Raw genomic sequence first — 18,043 nt, forward strand, 5'->3', positions numbered from 1 at the left:
TATTTATACCACAGTGGATTCTGTCAGCCCCCTGGAGTCCATGAAGTATAGTAAAGTGGTCAGCCTTTTTTTTTTAGAAGCCCCAACTTTCGAGTTCAAACCTGGTGACCAATTATATGGGCTCAATCTTTAGCAAGAACTCTATTTCACAGAACAGATAAGGAATTCTTACCACTCATCTCCAGATGCCCAAATTGTCCCAAGTATCTAATTACAGTAAGGCAAACCAGCCCGGCCCCCACAGAATAAACCAGGCAGGAGGTGTCAATAATATCATCTCCCCCATCGCACCGTAGATTCATCTGACCCCAACTGGAGGATTAGGCAATCACAAAATATCAGAACCACCTACTGCCACGGCCCGCCTCCCGCCCCAGTCTCAGGAAGGTAAAACCAGTGGGGCAGGTCCATGTAGGTCGCCATTTAATAAAACCTCAAACGCTCCACCTTGAAACCTTAAGCTTCTCTCAACTTTTGTCCCCTTTGCAATCAGAACAGACTCACCCTGGTCTAGGAAAATACTCAAACTCTCCCCTGTTGCATTCAGCAGATTGCTGGTTTTCAGAATTCCCAAGTGCTTTGCAAATAACTGAGCCTCTTCCATACCCTGGTAAGAAGGCATATTTTCACTCTGCTGCTGAGTCACTTCAGTCTATAGCTGGGGAAAAAAGTTGAACTCAAAAGACAAGTACAATGTCCAGTGTCCAGTGGGGGAGGGAGGGCTGTTGAAATAATTATACCATTGGGAGCCTCATTCCTCCCTGAGGCGCCTCGTAAACCAACCAGAATCATGGCTGGCAGGGACCATTCTGGGAGTTTAATACTAGTGCTCAATGGACGCTTGCTTCCCTTCCTCCTCCATTTCCTTCAGAAAACCTGGAGAAACTGCATGTTAAGGCTCCAACCAGAAGGGTCTTATGTCTGATTCACACTGGATTCCCCTTAGAGCTGGAGCCTGTTATGTCTCTGAGACAGCCTTTCAATATGAAGAAAAGATGATGTGATTCTAAGACGGTAGCCCTGTTCTTCCTTCTGCCTGCACTGCCTCCAGTCTCTTTCCAATAGCCCACTGTGAAGATGGTACACATCCGCAAATAAAGAAAACATGTTTCCTCAAAAAGTATCCTGGCCTTCTTTCAAATTTATCATTTCTGACAGAATTGACTCCCTGAGAATCACCAGTGAGCTATCAACCCAACACACACATTCTAGTCTCCTTTGAATTAAGAGTCTAGCCTGCGGGGTGTTGCTGGAATTGTCACTCTGTGACAGTGACCCCACCCTAAATAGGTATTGACATACAGGGTGGCGGGGGGCAGTATGGAAATATGGTTAAGAACACAGATTCTGGAGTCAGGCGCCATCGTTTACTAGCTGTTCGTCTTACAGGCAAGCGTCTTACCTTCTCTAGGCCTCAGTTTGTTGTTGTTGCTTAGTTGCTAAGTCCTGTCTGACTCTTTTGCCACTGCATGGACTGTAGCCCGCCAGGCTCCTCTGTCCATGGGATTTCCCAAACAAGAATACTGGAGCCAGCTGCCATTTCCTCCTCTAGGGGATCTTCCCGGCCCAGGGATCGAAGCCGTTGTCTCCTGCCTTGCAGGCGGATTCTTTTACTGCTGAGCCACCTGGGAAACCCAAAGCCTCAGTTTCCTTGCCTATAAAATAGGGATAGCAGGGTTGTGGTGAGGAGAAATGGGACAGTACACACAAAGTGGATAACCAACGGAAGATCCTCCATAAAAGGTACCTGTTAGTATCGTTCCCCTAGTAGATGCTGCCTTTGGAGGGCATGTCCTCCACTCGTAAAACAAGCAGCAGGGGCTCCTGAACCAAATACTCTGTGTTCCCACTTCCTAGAGTCATCAGCAAGTAACTTCTCTGTCCCAGGAAGATCAGTTACCTTAGGGCATCAGAGAGAACTGTTGTGGGATTTCTTTTTTAAAAACAAAACAAAACAGAATTAAGAGCTTTGAAATGAGACAATGGAAAAACGAGCACCAGAATTGCAAAGTTAACATTTTTATTGAACTGAAATTGGTGTAGAACAACAGGGGCCACCATCGCTGCTGAGCTCAGTTAACAACTGAAGAGCCCCTGTGACATCTTACCTTCCTGAAACGGTTTGGGTGGAACGACCGAAAACAGCGTAGATATATATGTGTAGGTTTTTTAACACTTCAAAATATTTTAAAATGAGCCTCATAGCCTTGTTCAGTTTTCAGGTTACAGAGGACACTGATAACATCTTCTGTTGCCTTCATTTAGTTGTGTCAGTTAATAACTGTTCCCAAGAGGTTCCTCTCAAAGCTGGCTGTTGATTTTTCCCCATCGGGTACACAAGAGAAGGATTTAGAACACTTGGGCAAGTGATACACTGTAAGAACCTTAAAAGTAGCAACGGCAAAACCACACATACGTGACTCAGTACTCACGGGGCCAGCAAGACAAGGCAACTGGCTGGAGAGTTTCAGTCAAGTTCCAGAAGCAAAGAACACACTAGGGGAAGGGCAAGGCAGCCATGTGGAGGTCGGAACTGATGCACCACTTGTGTCTAAACCGCATTTCAACGCCTTGCTTCAAACATGAAAATATGCATTTGTTTGACAGAATAAGGTGAAATATTTTAAGGGGAAAGAAAACTCCTATAAAGGTTAAAAGATCAGTCAGAGATGAAGGAAGGTTAATACTGGATTTTTATAATCAATGCACGCAGCAATGATATCAAGTGACAACACCAATTACTTCTGTGAGAGCAAGTTCTGAACATTCATCTCTACGAGGGTATTAACCCCTCTCAAGTATTCCAAGGGAGATACATAAGCAACAAGGCAGGAAGTGAAACCTCACATAAAACAAAAAAACCACATCTACTTGATGCTATTTTTGGTTTGTATTAAATCAGCTGCTCATTCATTCTGGAGTTAATTTATGGGTGTTGGTACAAATCTTCAAGAGTGCTTCAAATTATTTTAGGTGAAATGTGATGAACAAATAATAAGTCATTGTCTCATCTTGACAATGCTATTTTACACTTAACTATTTCTCTCAAAAAACAAAACTGAACTGAAACAAAACCTAAATAAATTCTACCAGAGTAGTAACTACGTGGCCACCCATTCCTGCAGCAATTATTTGAGAGAATCTAAAAATCTTGCAGTAGGAGATGAAAGATGATTATAAATATAAATATTTTAATAGGCCTATGCCTATCTTTAAAAGAGATGTAGTCTCAGGTAACAGCAGATTCAGAGATTTACACCTCTCAAATTTGCAAGACAGACAGATACACGTTTTGCAAGGATCTGCCCAATGTATACAACAAACATCTAAATTAAGGCTTTTATAGGTAGGTGGTCAAGTCTGTGGGCGTGCAATCCCGGATTTTCAGAAAGCATCTCCAGCTTCCATTGTTACCCAATTTGTAAACCAGAAGACGTGCTGATGGAGGTGGGTAGGAGCTCCAAGGGCCAACAATTAACCAACTGGAAGGCTTGCCTTATTTGTAAACAAGTTTTAAAGTAAGAGCTGGCAGTGAAACAATTGAGGGTGCCTCAAATGATGTTGAGAGGAAAAGTGATTTGCACCTGCTGAGAGATGGGCTTAAAAAAAAAACACAAAAACCAGCTGAATTTCGGTTCAAGACCTTGAGATTTAGAGACCTAAATGTTTAGAGTTGCTTCCAAGCCAAAGGTTCTCACACTTTAGCTTGCAGAAGTCTCTTGGAGGATACTTAGGAAAATGTGGCTATGTGGGCCCCATCTCCAGAGATTCTAATTTGGGGGATGCAAGTGGCCCGAGCACCTTGCTTTTGAGAAACACCACTCCCAGCAAGTAGCAGCACACGGTCTTTGATTAAAAGGCCACGATATCTAAGAAATGACCTCTATGAGGTCATCACCTATGGAAGAATCCCTCAGGAGACTCCACCATAATGAAGTGAGGACCAACTTTATCCCCAGTTAAGTTTCTTTTCCTATTTTTTTTTCCCAACTGAAAGTTTGATATCAATGAACACAATGATTGTACCAATTCTGAGGTAAAAGGAAGAGCACCAGGGATCTTAATGCTTAAAAAAAAATCACATTCCCTAAGAGGTCCATGCTATGTAGCAATCAAATTTCTGCGGTAACGTATTAGAGTTAGAGTGCACAGGGCCTTGTTGTAGTCTTTGTATAGTGTACTTTTACCATATTATTTACTCTTTCCTGTTAATGTTTTGGAACTCCATAGACAAAATTCCATCTACATGTTCTCTCAGGTTTTTTTTGGATACCAGCATTTTCTGGTTTACAACGATACACAACGAAGTTATATATTTTTTTGGATGCTGGAGACAAACATCTTTATTAAAGATACCACCAAAATTTTGGCAAACATTTCAAAACATATTTGTAAACATAATGCTTCCCTTTTAAACTGGCAGCACTTTGAAAAACAATACGATAAGACAACACAACTTGTATCAACATTAGTTCAAAACCCTTATATTTTTGACCACATAACTTATGTTCCCACACGATAAAACAAATGATAGTTTAAATCAACGTCAACAGATAAACTCCATGAAATGAAAGTTTGTGCTGTTTGATGAATCACAGTATGTTATGGTTAAATATATCCGCTCTGTTTTATATTCCTGGCACCCAGGATGAAAAAAAAATTCTTTAAATATACATTTCATGTAGGTAATAGCTTCTTTGCATATCTCTCTTCAAAAAATACTTTATAGCAGTATATAAATAGGTTACCTACACATTTCATGTTATAATTTTGCCCCAAAACTATAGATCTGTTTCATTTTCATAACATCTCAATTTTGCCCAACATTAATAAAGCTGACAAACGGTTGAAATGGAAATGCTTTTTGTCTTCCATGATAGAAGTAGCAATTTGACAGGAAAAAAAAAAAAACACCTACAGTAACACTCGTCAGTTGTTTCACCTGAGCGTTTGGCCTACTGAGAGTAGCAGCTTTTCTCCTCCATGCACGCTCACATCCACACCACCTCTGCACACACACAGGTCGAGCACACGCGTTCAGACGCTGGTAGGCCACAGTGTACTTCCCACTGCTCTAATCAAATGGGAAGCAGTGCAGCTAATGAGCAACCACACTAGGTACACAACTAGCAAACACCTTAAGGCAACCATTGCAATGGGGGGTTAACTTGCAGGGCGATTCCTGTTCTAGATCAAGTCAGCCTATATATACACGTGTGTGTATAGATCTATACGCGTACTCACACACCTTTCTATTTCTTAACCCTCCAAAACAATGTTTTAACTTTTTTTTTGTATTTTGTGCAAATTTCTAAATGTTCTACCATTTAAGGCAAAGAGTTCGCATTAAGAAAGGTCAGAAAATAGGCTTATGTTTATCCAAAAGCATTTCACCTTGCATGTTACTTTTTTTTTTTAAATATACGTAACTTTGAAGGGTGGACACTGGATCCCTAATATCTAAAAAAAAAAAAAGAAAAGAAAATAATTTCTAATGACAAACACAGTTTTTAAGGAAAGAAGTTGATTTGAAGTACAGACACTGGATCCCCAATATCTAAAAAAAAATTATTTCTATTGAAAAACACAAGTCTTAAAGGTGAAGAAAGGACCAGAAAAAGCAGCTTCAAAAATGCAAGGAAGCAAAGTAAAATGGGAAAACAAGGAAAAGAAAAAACAGGTAACTCAAGTTTACTAATACTGAAACTTTCAACAGGCAAAGTTTCATTTTTTAGAATTTTGAGAGCAATTCATTTGGAATTTTAAATAAATAAGCTTAAGTTTATTCACATCTTCTGGTCCAAGCAGAGCTCTAGTGCCATGACTCTGCTTGCTGTTGGTCAAATTCACCTATTAGTCTTTTGATGTGAGCTAGCTTGTTATGAAGATACTCGCATCGGTATTTTTCTTCGTGGTAATTGGGACTAGACTGTGGATGAAAAAAACAAAACAGGAGTAAGACTATGGAATTCGTAATACTTTCTCAATGAGGTCAGAAAACTAATAGTGATGATACCTACCTGCTTTATCTTCTGATATTCTTGTAAGACTTCTTCATGAACATTCTAGAAAAGTAATAATTAGAAGTCAGAAGAGAACTTTTTTTCTTTGTGGTATAAACAGATAACTCACAATTGGCAAGGGTGTGGGAAATATTAATGATGGAATTAATTTGGTATAGTCTTAAAGGAAGGCAGTTTAGCAATTGCCATTAAGATTGCAAATGCAAAACTGACTCAGCATTTATACTTCTTTCAGATTATTTGTACCTGAATGAAATGACACATGTTCAGGGCTATTTGCTACAGTGCTGTGTGTAAAGCAGAAGAAAGTAAACACGGTCTAAACATCCACTGGAGAAGGCAATGGCACCCCACTCCAGTACTCTTGCCTGGAAAATCCCATGGATGGAGGAGCCTGGTAGGCTGCAGTCCATGGGGTCGCAGCCACCAGGCTCCCCCGTCCCTGGGATTCTCCAGGCAAGAACACTGGAGTGGGTTGCCATTTCCTTCTCCAATGCATGAAAGTAAAAAGTGAAAGCAAAGTCGCTCAGTTGTGTCCGACTCTTAGCGACCCCATGGACTGTAGCCTACCAGGCTCCTCCATCCATGGGATTTTCCAGGCAAGAGTACTGGAGTGGGGTGCCATTGCCTTCTCAGAAGGAATCCTAAGAGTCCATTAAAGATGAGGGGAGTGCTGTACGTGCTTACGTAAAAAAGTTCTCTAAGATACATGTTGGTCAATGAAAAAAGCAAAGTACAAACAGTTTTATATAGTTTGGTATCATTTGTTTATAAGGGAGAAACAAAATATTATGTTCTGAGAATTTTTAATGAAATCAGATAATGTAATAAAGTATCTCAACTTACTGGAACATAAGACAAGGGTGCATCTTATCGATGATGACATCTTAGGTTCAATTAAATATGGTATATTTGTGAATTTACTTGTGTATATCTTATAATCACACAGCCTTCTGAAAGAATACACCGGGAACTGGTAATATTGATTTCCTCGAGGGAGGAGAATTGAGTTGCAAGGCAAGAGCTAACCTTTAAGTACCATATGACCTGGTATACTATGCATCTAAGCAGTTTCCAAATGCTTACATTTGTTCTGCACAGCTCTAATAATCTCACGCTATGGATGGGATTTTGAGTATTTTCAGGCAAGTAACCTTCCCAAGGTCATACAAGTAGAGCAGAGGTAGGAACCAAATGCAAGCCGCCTGGCTTCAGAGCTTGCTCCTAACCACTAAGCAATTCTTAGAATTACATTTTAGTTTAAATATAATTGTGGTACCCTAGTAAATAACTATATAGAAGGAAAAAAAAAAAAACCTCCTAACCACTGTATCACTCACTAACTTCTTGCACTCCCAACCACCCACTCCTCTGCAAAGTCTTCTATAACTTTAGGCAGCTTGTTTAAAAGATGGCCCACTAATAGAAGATATAGTGAATCTCTAGGGCTTCCTTGATGGCTCAGCTGGTAAAGAATCTGCCTGCAATGCAGGAAACCTGGGTTCGATCCCTGGGTTGGGAAGATCCCCTGGAAAAGGGAAAAGTATTCAACTCCAGTATTCTGGCCTGGAGAATTTCATGAACTGAAGAGTTCATGGGGTTGCAAAGAGTTGGACACAACTGAGTGACTTTCACTTTCAGGGCATAGGTGCTTTTTCTTGTGTAGGTTCCTGCTGGAACAACAGTGGACTATGATGGAGACACCATTTGTGGCTGTGAAGTGCGACAAACTTATCTGTCCTACACAAGGAGGGGAACTCCCATTTATACCAGTCCTTTGGCTGAGGGCTCTAAGAACACTGTGGAGGCGGGTCAGGCTTCTCCTGCTCTGTGTCAGCTGTAGTAATATTACCACTTAAGGTAGGCAAGTGAGAATGGATTAATACCTGCTAACAAATGTCAGTAGTTGGACTAGCTGGAAGCACCCAGCTTTTCTTCACTTAAACCCCAAACCTGAGTGGTCTTAGGCTTCTTTTAATATTCTATGCCAGACTGAGGTTTAAAATAAATAAATTTACTCAAAATAGTAATTTTGGGAAATAGTATCAGATATAAGAACTATAGTCTGAGTAGGTAACGCAATCAAATATTTTGATGAATCCCAAATCCAGCTTTTTTTCCCCCTATTTAGTCATCTGTATTTTTTTTAGTACACTACATGTTATGTCACGGGAAGTACATGAGTATATATTATATATTTTATACATATTATATAAAAATAGTGATTTTTTTTTTTACATTGGAGGAAATAGAGGCTCATCGTGTTACTTATTTTTAAGAACTGTTTCAAATATTTATTTTCCTAGCTAATTCTAAGTCAAAGCCAAAAGCTGCAGAGAGGCTGGTCTGTGAAAGGACCTGCTCTGAAGGCTAGCAGGACGTCTGGGGATGGGCAGGGCAGAGAAAGGAAGAAGGCAAAATATGAAGTCAGTCCACTGAGGAAAACATGTGTTTACCTGATACTCTTTTGAGCCTGGAGAAAGGCGTTTTCGCTGTGCATCCAGTTTGATAAATCTTCTAGCCACAGTCTCCATCCTGGCATGCAAGGCCCTATATTCATCATACTCAGCGTTGAAGTCATCCTTGTAATTCTGGCGTTGCTCATAGGAGACGATGGCAATATATTTTCTAATAAGACAAAAGGTAAATGGAGAGGAGCTGTAGAACAAACATGACGCACAATATTTAAGCCAAATATTTGGAAACCGCATCTGTGCGTTGTTCCCTAGGCTGAGTCCCATTCTACCACTGCTTGAAGCCTGCCACTCCTTCAAAGACCTTCCAGGTGAAACTATCCCATAGCAGAGTTTAAAAACCTCGGTGAAGGAGAGTAAATGTGGGAAAACAAAACAAAACCAAACCATGGTGGCAATGGAATCACAGCGCAACTAGGAGACAGCACTCACAGAGGCAGCTTCCTACAGCCTTCTGCACTCGAGATAACTGACTGCTGTGTGAGCGGCAGAGGCCAGCCCTCTGCTAGTCACGTGGAGAGCAGAGGGCTGGTGGGGGACCTCGAGCCAGAGAATGTCACACAGTCACCAAGGGCTGAAGGCAGAGTGCTCTCTAGACCCGCTGCTTTATGAGAGGCAGTCTCTGTCTTTGGCCTTGCACACCTGCTGCCAGCAAGGTGCCTCAGGCCGTTCCCTCTGCCTTTCCTTCCATTTCTGGCGAGGCAAACATAAAATACAAAAGGGGGATTGTTTTACCATTAAAAAAAAAATAAGAGAGCAGGAAAAATAAAAAGGGGGAAAAAGGAATAATTCTCTAGTTCTTTTCAAACTTTTACTGCCATACTATGTGTAACAGAAAGCCAGTTTTATACTATCAGTTTATTTTCTTAATAGAAAGGCTACAAATATTTTACTTCAGGGTGTGAGTATCTCTAGGGACCTAGAGAATGAAAGTCATCTTCCCAGTGTCAGTCTGTTCAGTGGTGGTAAGTAAATCAATAATATTAAAGTTTATATCATTTGTGGATATGGGTCTTTGCAGTCTGTGCTCCTGTCATGGGATGCAAAATTCCCTTGATTTTTTGAGATAAAAACTGAGATTTTGAAGCAATTTCAGGCAGGAGCTTCAGGGTGCCCTGGGGGTACACATCTATTCTTTACTGAAGAAGATTTTGGGAGTTCAGTCCTCTCAAGAATGGTTTTAGACAATCTTATCAGTTTTGTTTAAAATGCAAAATAGCACAGATGTCTATTTGCAAATGTGAGAAAAGTGATGCAGTGAGCAACCTTAATGTCCTCATTAATATTTTTATTCCTGCTGAGTTAGACCGTGTGGAGGTTTAGTTTTATAAGTGTAATTGAGACAGTGGTAGTATGCTGATTTAAAGCTGCCCTGCTGGTATACGTGCTATAAAAGGAACCTCACCAGCCAAGCAGGGAAGCTGTCCTCTCTAGAAAGGTTCCTGGGGATAAGCATTCATAAGCAAAACGGCTTAGCTGAAACTCAGGTTCCATTTGTTATATAAAACATTTATCCCCCTTTCTTCAAGGAGGCCATACCCCCCTTTTAATTTAATTACCCCCTTAGGGAAAAAAGTACCAAAGTGGCCAGCAGTTGTGTTGCTATTTTATAGAAGATTATTTGGTTATACTGACATTTTAATGAAAAGTATTTCATTATTTTTAATAAAAATTATTATGGTTCTGCAGTTGGCTCTTAATGTAGTGATGGAATAAAATGTTAAATACTTTGGATAAGTCACAACCACAGTCTTATTAAGAAGTGTTCATATTATAAAAAAATTAGGACTGTTGTGGTTCAGTATGAATTATTCAGAGGCTGGTCATTAAAGGTTTTATAGGATGTCCTTTTGGTTTTCTTAAGAAACAGGTTTAAGTTCTATATTTTTAGTGATTTTTCTGAAATTTCATGCTTTATCACCATTTTAAGAAAATATGCAATATTTATATAAGATAGCTTTGGTTAAAATAAACTGCTTAAGTAAATTAAGCAATCATGGAGGTTATATATTTTCATGATTTTTAAAAGAACTAGAAAATGACAAACATACAGAAATGCACGGAGGCAGATATCTGCAGCAACCATCTGCAGATCAGTAAATTAGAAACAACTTATTAAGTACAGAATTAATTGCTTAAGTTGACAAAACACAGCCAACACTCTGAATACATGAGGGAACGGTTAGAATTACTTTTGAGTCTCCCCACATGATTTTGTCCTATGTAACAAATATACAGCAGTATTACCATTGTATAAGAGGAATTCAAAATCCGTCGAAAGAGAATGAGAGCACAGCACTGCAGCTGTTATTTGAGGGCACCACCTTTCACAAGATTTGAAAGGGAACGCATTTGGAGAGGTGACCCCCAACATCAGTGGAGCCAGGCACTGTCCCCCATCCATCCCTGACCGGGCCAACGCAGTGGCAGCAGCTCTTCCAACCACCCCCCACCCCTCCCCACCCCCCGGCCCCCAAACACAGACTTTTAAGATGAAAGAGTATTCAGCATGGTTTCCTGGATTCCTTTTAGGTAAGAGATGATAACCGGCATTATCATTCCATGCTGTATCATTCCCAAATAAGTATAGCTTTCACCACTACTGTTATGCAAAGTAACACATTTTTAGTGTAAAATGTTTTCTACTCTGGAAATGAACGTTTCATTAGACACGGAGCACTAAACCGCATAGTTTAACGTAGCACACCATGAGATGCTACTGATAAAGAAAAAATGTTCATACAGCCCAGGTTCCATTTTCCAGTCTACATGTAAGCTATCTGTTAATTTTCTAAGCTACTAGTGAGTAAATCTGTGTGTTCTTTCACTCTCCATTTTTCTAGACTCTTGCAACTTAATTATTTTCTTCTTACAAAAGCCTTTGAGTCTGAAAAAAAAAAAGTCTAGAATTATGTGTCCAAGTTATAATTTCTGTGATAACCAGTTATAAGAAAGTCCCCAGCTTAGCATTTAGCAACTTGTTGTCACAACAAGAAAAACATTATAACTAGTATTAGAGCGAAATGAGCAAATTTTACTGCTCTCTCCTCTTAATTTTATGGCACATCTTTATTTAAATCAAAAGCCATCTATCTCTGCTGCTGCTGCTAAGTCGCTTCAGTCGTGTCCAACTCTGTGTGACCCCATAGACAGCAGCCCATCAGGCTCCGCCGTCCCTGGGATTCTCCAGGCAAGAAGACTGGAGTTGGTCGCCATTTCCTTCTCCAATGCATGAAAGTGAAAAGTGAAAGTGAAGTCACTCAGTTGTGTCCGACTCTTAGCGACCCCATGGACTGCAGCCTTCCAGGCTCCTCCGTCCATAGGATTTTCCAGGCAAGAGTACTGGAGTGGGGTGCCATTGCCTTCTTTGTATTAACTGCAGAGGTTTAAGCACTTTATCAGTAATAAACTGTCCCTTTGGGGGCCCAAATGAATGACTGTGCACTGACAGACTGTCAGCTTTGAAGCGTAAGATCCCTGAAATCTTCCATAATCAAATGCTTGGCCTGGCTTCAGAACAAAGGACAGGCTTCTCTATACTTAAAGGCCACCGAGCAGAGCTCAGGGCAGGGGCAGGCACAACCTGCTGAAGCCGACAAGAGTGGACTGGGGACGAGCAGGCTTAATGGCAGCCTTTTTAATTGCAGGGGTGGCTCCAGGACTCTATTTCTGAACTTCTTACTGTTCTGATTTGCAAATTATGGGAAAAGAGTTTGCAAAGTTTCTCAAATTGAACAGTTCTCCCCCATTGGCAGACATTTAAACTTACATCAAATAATCTGGAAGTTCAATTGTTGAAGAAGGCTCCGTGGAGGCAGTGCAATCCTCTTTAACTCCTGCAAAGAAAAAAAAAAATTTTTTTTTCAAGCGTTCACCAAACAGTATGGTTACAAAATGCCTATAATTCTAAAATAGATCAGAAACATCTGGAACACTTTTCCTCAAATTCTATTCTTCCATCTCAACAAGCAACAGTGAGCAAGGAATACAATTGAGCACGAACAATAGAGGCCCTATGACCAGCGCCAGCAGAACCGACGCCAGGCATTGAAAGCACCCTGGCTACTGCAGTGTCTGCACAATAAAGGAATTCCATCTTAACCCAAGGTCAATCTTCTATTCTTTCCACAACAGTTGTGGCATCTGCCCAGCAATTCAAAGACTGTGGTGGCAGATGCAGCCAGACAATGGGAGATACAAACTTTATATCAATATCTACTTTTTGTAGGATTCAAATAAGGCAGATGAGATAATGAAGTCAGGTAGCAGAGTGCTTCAATCACTGTATTTTTGCTGCTATTCTTTTTGTATGCAGACAGTGCAATTGGGCAGGAAGTCTTCCCATCATTTTAAAGTAATTTAAAATGTTATTAGTGAACAATTTACACTCCTCTAATCTCTAACCCTCATAGTACTACATGGGTTTTTTCTTACGAGGCCAAAATAAATAGATAAATCAAGTCAGTCACTCAGAATTACGCTGTGAATCCCTCAGTATTCCATTTGTTTGAATGTACCATTTCCAGAGGGTATGTTTAGATTTTTTATTAGGGTAATTTTTTTTATCATTCAAAGTAGAATTAAACTAGTAACTCAAACCCAAGCCCTGCCTGCTGGCAAAACATACATGTTCAATATAAAACAAGAGTGAGTATTTAATAATTTCTTGGTTTAATATTTTAAAGGACAAACCACACTAAACAAATTATGCAGACCTTGTGGACTTACTGTGTGTGCGTATCTGATTCAGGCTTAGGTAAAAGCTTGTTTTTACAACAGCCCGAGTCTTAAAGGAAAAGGCATTGAGTGCTTGTCACCTGGCTTTTCCTTTGCCGCAGACATCAGATAAATTTCAATGGGTGCAGAGCATGTGGGTCTGAATCGGTCCTCAGTTTATGATAATCTCGACTGGCTGGTCCATCCTTAGTGAAGGATTTAGAGACTAGGTCTGCTTCTCTCGGCTTCCAAGTGGGAAAATAGTCAAACTCTGCTGTAGGACTCAACGTTCTAGGATCCAGTCCTCCCAGCAGATGCCTTTGACTCAGGATTACCTTCTGATGGTGGGAAGTGTGGAGTGGAGCATACCCAGGAATCTGGCTCACTGAGCACAAAGTTTCATTATTCTCTTTTCTTTTCTTGATCTGGCAACTTCAAGTATGATAGTGTTTGAGGGAAAAAGCTTACAGCTGACTCTTGGGCTACTATACACTACCACGCTGATCTAAATATTTCAACAGCTATGCTTTGATGGGCAATATACTCAATCCACGTCAGTAAAGGCACTGAATCATACTATCCCCATAATCCAAGCTTCTCTCCTATGGTTAAAACGGTCAGTTAAATCTAAGTACCACAGGCTTTCAGTATTATGGGTGAATCACATAAAGATTAAACTCCTTAAAGTCTAGTCACTGAAGTACATTTTCTAAAGTTGTATTTTTCTGGGCAATTTTACCTTAGTTATGCTGGGTTTAAAACTGGTAGCAGTCCTAAATGATGAGCATGGATCTTCTCTATGCTGGTGTGTAAGACATTACGTTTTAAATATATGGACTAAGAGAAATCTAATTATGTCATTAGGTTTTAAAGATCGCTACACCTTAGGTAAGCAGTGTTTCTACCGACTAACTGTTCTTCAGAGGTAAAGCATGATTTTAGGCTTCTTTGGGTCTCTAGATATTTGACTTTTAAAGCTTCCAGAAATTTGAAATGGTTAAATTTATTAATAACAACTGATGTTAGTTTACTCAAACAATGTTCTCAAAATTGGGTGAGGGGGTGGAGAAAAAAACCCCAAATCTATCAAGCTAGTCACAAATAGCCTTGCACAAGACAAATTGCTTTCACTCTGAATGAAGATGATGCTATGGATCTCCACATGTAATTTTACCTCGCTTGTTTTATAAAGAATTTGACATTTCCCCTGTGCTATTATTAATTAAAGCAGGGTTGACCCTGTTTCTTTGGCAAAGAAGGAAATGAGTATTTTTATTGCTAATTGTGTGTCTGGTTAAATCAGTTCAAGAATGGCATATAATAGGTCATGTTGAGGTTGCACAATACTGTGACAGCTCTGGAGAAGAGCAACAAAGTCCACCTTCTCAAAGGGGGTCCCTGGAGGACCAAAGGTCATTTTCAGATGTCACCATCTTATTAATAAATACAGAAAACAATGGTTAATAGTTGGCTAAGAAGAGACAGAAAATGAATACTGTAAAATGGAAGAGAAAGAAACTTGCTCCAAAGGACAATACTAAAATTAATAACTAAACAGCAGGTCATTTGATAAAAAAGCCTTACTAATTCTAAACAGCACACTCACATTCAGCACAGTCCCCTCTTCCTGTTCATTTAACCCACAGAGTTGGGTTTTTACAAATGCAAAATACCTTCATTGGAATCCGGATTGGAGTCACTCAGCTTGGCAATTTCCTCTTCTCTTTTAAGGTCCTCTTCCTTTTCCTCAATCATCTCAACGTCTTGCTTTTTTATTTGGTCCTTTTCCTTGTGTTTTTTAGATTTCTTCTTGGACTTTTTGTGAGACGAATGGTTTTCTTCCATAGGCTCTGGACACTTTAGTAGAACTGAACCAGGGGGTAAGGTTTCCAGAGAAGTCCTAGAGGTATATTTGTCTTGCTGGTCCTCATAGATACTACCATCTTGACTAAAACTGTCAACAGGTAGGTCTTGAGTCCCCCGGCCTTCTGGAGTGCTAGGGGAATTGGAGTTAGAATTTACAGTCTGAGGCGGGTTGGAGACAGGCAGGTGGGTTGAAGGCAGCGGTGGAGGCGAGGGGATGGCAGCGGCTGCAGGGGGCGGCGGGAGGCCTGCAGCGGATTTTTCACTGGTGGGATTCAAATGGCCGTTTAATGTTGGCGGCACTCTATTTGTCAGGTGAGATATTCGAGCCTTTTTATTCATTAAAGGATCAATGAAATCTGAATCCAAAAGCCGTTTCTAGGGATGGTGGTGAGGGGGAAACAGAGAAGAAAAAAAAAATAAATGAGCCGGTTCGCACTAAAATGTAATACATGTGTCACTCGTTACCATATGAACTGAGTAATTTTATTCATACTTAAATTTATAACCAATTTAAATTCATCACCAGCATCGTGTTAACTATTCTCTGAGCTTAAGGCACAACCTACAATAAGTTTTCATGTCTGGTGTAAAAAAACCAGAATCTGGAAAATATGTTTTTGTTTTTTTTTTTAATTTATTTATTTTTTTGACTGCACTGGGTCTTAGTTAGGGTATGTGGGATCTAGTTGCCTGACCAGGGATCAAACCTGGACCCCCTGCATTGGGAGCATGGAGACTTAGCCACTGGAACACCAGGGAAGGCCCCCCTAACATGTTTCTTGAAGAGATACATCAGATTATACTTTCTGATCATGCAACCCCACCGTCAATTCCTTGAGAGACTGCTGCTGCTGCTGCTAAGTCGATTCAGTCATGTCCAACTCTGTGTGACCCCATAGACGGCAGCCCACCAGGCTCCTCCGTCCCTGGGATTCTCCAGGCAAGAACACTGGAGTGGGTTGCCATTTCCTTCTCTAATGCATGAGAATGAAAAGTTAAAGTGAAGTCGCTCAGTCATGTCCGACTCTTTTTGACCCCATGGATTGTAGCCTACCAGGCTCCTCCATCCATGGGATTTTCCAGGCAAAAGTACTGGAGTGGGTTGCCATTTCCTTCTCCACTTGAGAGACTAGGCCAATTTATGTGGATTATATCACTCAGGAAGTGTATTAAATAGAGGTGGCCTCCTCCTTCTGCTGGCCACAGCTGACCTACTTATATTCAGTGAGAACCTCCTCTGAATATAACCAACCATTATTGGTTGTCAGAATCAACAGGGGAAGGAACAGGGCAACAAGCCTACATTTATTTGATCTCTTTGAATGTGCTAAGATGCTGCAGTTACAAGTATTTTGGCTGTTACTTATTTCCCCTGTCTTAAGATGGGAACAACCAGCACCTTCAAAATAGTTTCTCAATAAATCTCTATCATTGCTGAAATACTATCCACTTCCTCCCTGGCCCCCCTTAAATATATCTCTTCACTGGATTAAAAGATAAGTCTTAACAACTGGTACATAAAAATAATGTAAAATCATGTTAATATCATCCTAATCCAGCAACAAAAATAACAGTATTTAAAATAAAAAGGCAAGTCAGAGAGTTGATCCCCACTTCTGTCCCGTCTCCCTAAGCCTCAGGAGAGGGGTTCAGGGACAGGAGCACTCTGTCTACAGCACTGGGGGAGACAGGTCGGTCTCACCACTAGTCCCAGAGACCTGAGAGCGTTCGAGGTGGTCTGAGAACCAGGTGGGCTTGAACTCTTACGCTGCTCAGGATCTCCACATCTTCTTCCAACTGAATCTTTTGGGGGAAACTCTAAGCTGGAATGGAGTCTAACTGGAATAGTCTGATTGGGATCTAGTCAAAAAGTGCTTTGAGAAAACATATATGGGAATGGCAGAACTTTTTATTTGCTTATATATTCAATTTTCTCTATAATCTAAGACTTGATATGAGGCTGAATAAATATTGTCTTCTAGTTAGTGATTAAATGGAAAAGTAGATAATCTCAACAAAATGAAAACTTAAAGAACCGAATAGCAAGGTAGACATTAAGTACCTTAATGACGAATAGTGCTATGTAGTGGCAAAGAGTTCTGGGTTGGGAGCTGGGATCTGAATTCTAGAGTGAGAGCTCTGTCTGAGCTAGTCACAACTTGCTATGTGACTTTGGGTAGGGAGGCTATATAGCTTTTTCTGGGTCTAATTTCTCTTACGTGTAAATCAGACAACCTGAAAAAAATGGTACCTAAAGTCCATTTCAGGGCTATGATTATATAAGTTTATGCAATACCTGAGGAGAAGATGCAGTGTCTCTACTAGAACATACAGGAGATTCTGAACGGCTGGTGCTGGCAGCATTCTGAGATGGGGTTAATTTTCTGTAAAGCATACACATGTCCCAGTTAGGGAGACAGTTTTCAAATGTTCATGATAGAAAGCCTACCCTTGCTTCTTTTTTTGCATCTCAACCCTAAACTAACAATGACTAAAATAATTACTTATTTGCATCATTTTTAAAGGCAGGGGAAAAAAAAAAAAAAAAAGAACTTACCTTGAGAGCACTGACTCTAATGACCGTCTGTCTATTTCATTGTATCCAGGCCAGTCTCTTTGAAGTTCTTTAAAAACATAATCCTTTAAGGTGTATGAGAGGTCCTTAGGATTCAGATTGGCTACCTGGAACATGGTGTGAAAACAGAACATTAGATCTTTTTGCGATTTCCTAGCCTAAAACAGGCAATCTTTTGGATTTATACTGAAAATAACTATACCAAATGGCTCCAAAGGGACTGCTAGCTTTGCATATGCCAGATCTCAATAAATACTATTTGACTTCACTTGGGGAATTAAATAAAACTTTATATGCATATTTATTTTTTTTTCCTGGATGGCTGCTGTATGTTAAATAGTAATTATACCATTATGCAAAAAGTGGAGGAAGGTTTTTTTAATAATTTT

The 18,043-nt window shown here is 40.2% G+C and overlaps 1 protein-coding gene across 1 annotated transcript in view; it reads right to left on the bottom strand.

Moving 5' to 3' along the window:
- Window positions 1–2,005: 2,005 nt before the first annotated feature.
- The window catches only part of ELL2 (elongation factor, RNA polymerase II, 2), a 72,018-nt gene continuing 55,980 nt past the window's right edge, over window positions 2,006–18,043 (bottom strand). The window contains exons 6-12 of the mRNA XM_010832000.1: window positions 17,637–17,761; window positions 17,376–17,463; window positions 14,887–15,454; window positions 12,267–12,333; window positions 8,480–8,651; window positions 6,021–6,065; window positions 2,006–5,929 (exon numbers count right to left, since the gene is read on the bottom strand). Of these exons, the coding sequence (XP_010830302.1) occupies window positions 5,813–5,929; window positions 6,021–6,065; window positions 8,480–8,651; window positions 12,267–12,333; window positions 14,887–15,454; window positions 17,376–17,463; window positions 17,637–17,761 (1,182 nt within the window). The 3' untranslated portion in view covers window positions 2,006–5,812. The remainder of the gene's footprint in view (window positions 5,930–6,020; window positions 6,066–8,479; window positions 8,652–12,266; window positions 12,334–14,886; window positions 15,455–17,375; window positions 17,464–17,636; window positions 17,762–18,043) is intronic.

Source organism: Bison bison, unplaced genomic scaffold (genome assembly GCF_000754665.1).
Source record: "Bison bison bison isolate TAMUID 2011002044 unplaced genomic scaffold, Bison_UMD1.0 scf7180017864533, whole genome shotgun sequence".
Taxonomy (NCBI): Eukaryota; Metazoa; Chordata; class Mammalia; order Artiodactyla; family Bovidae; genus Bison; species Bison bison.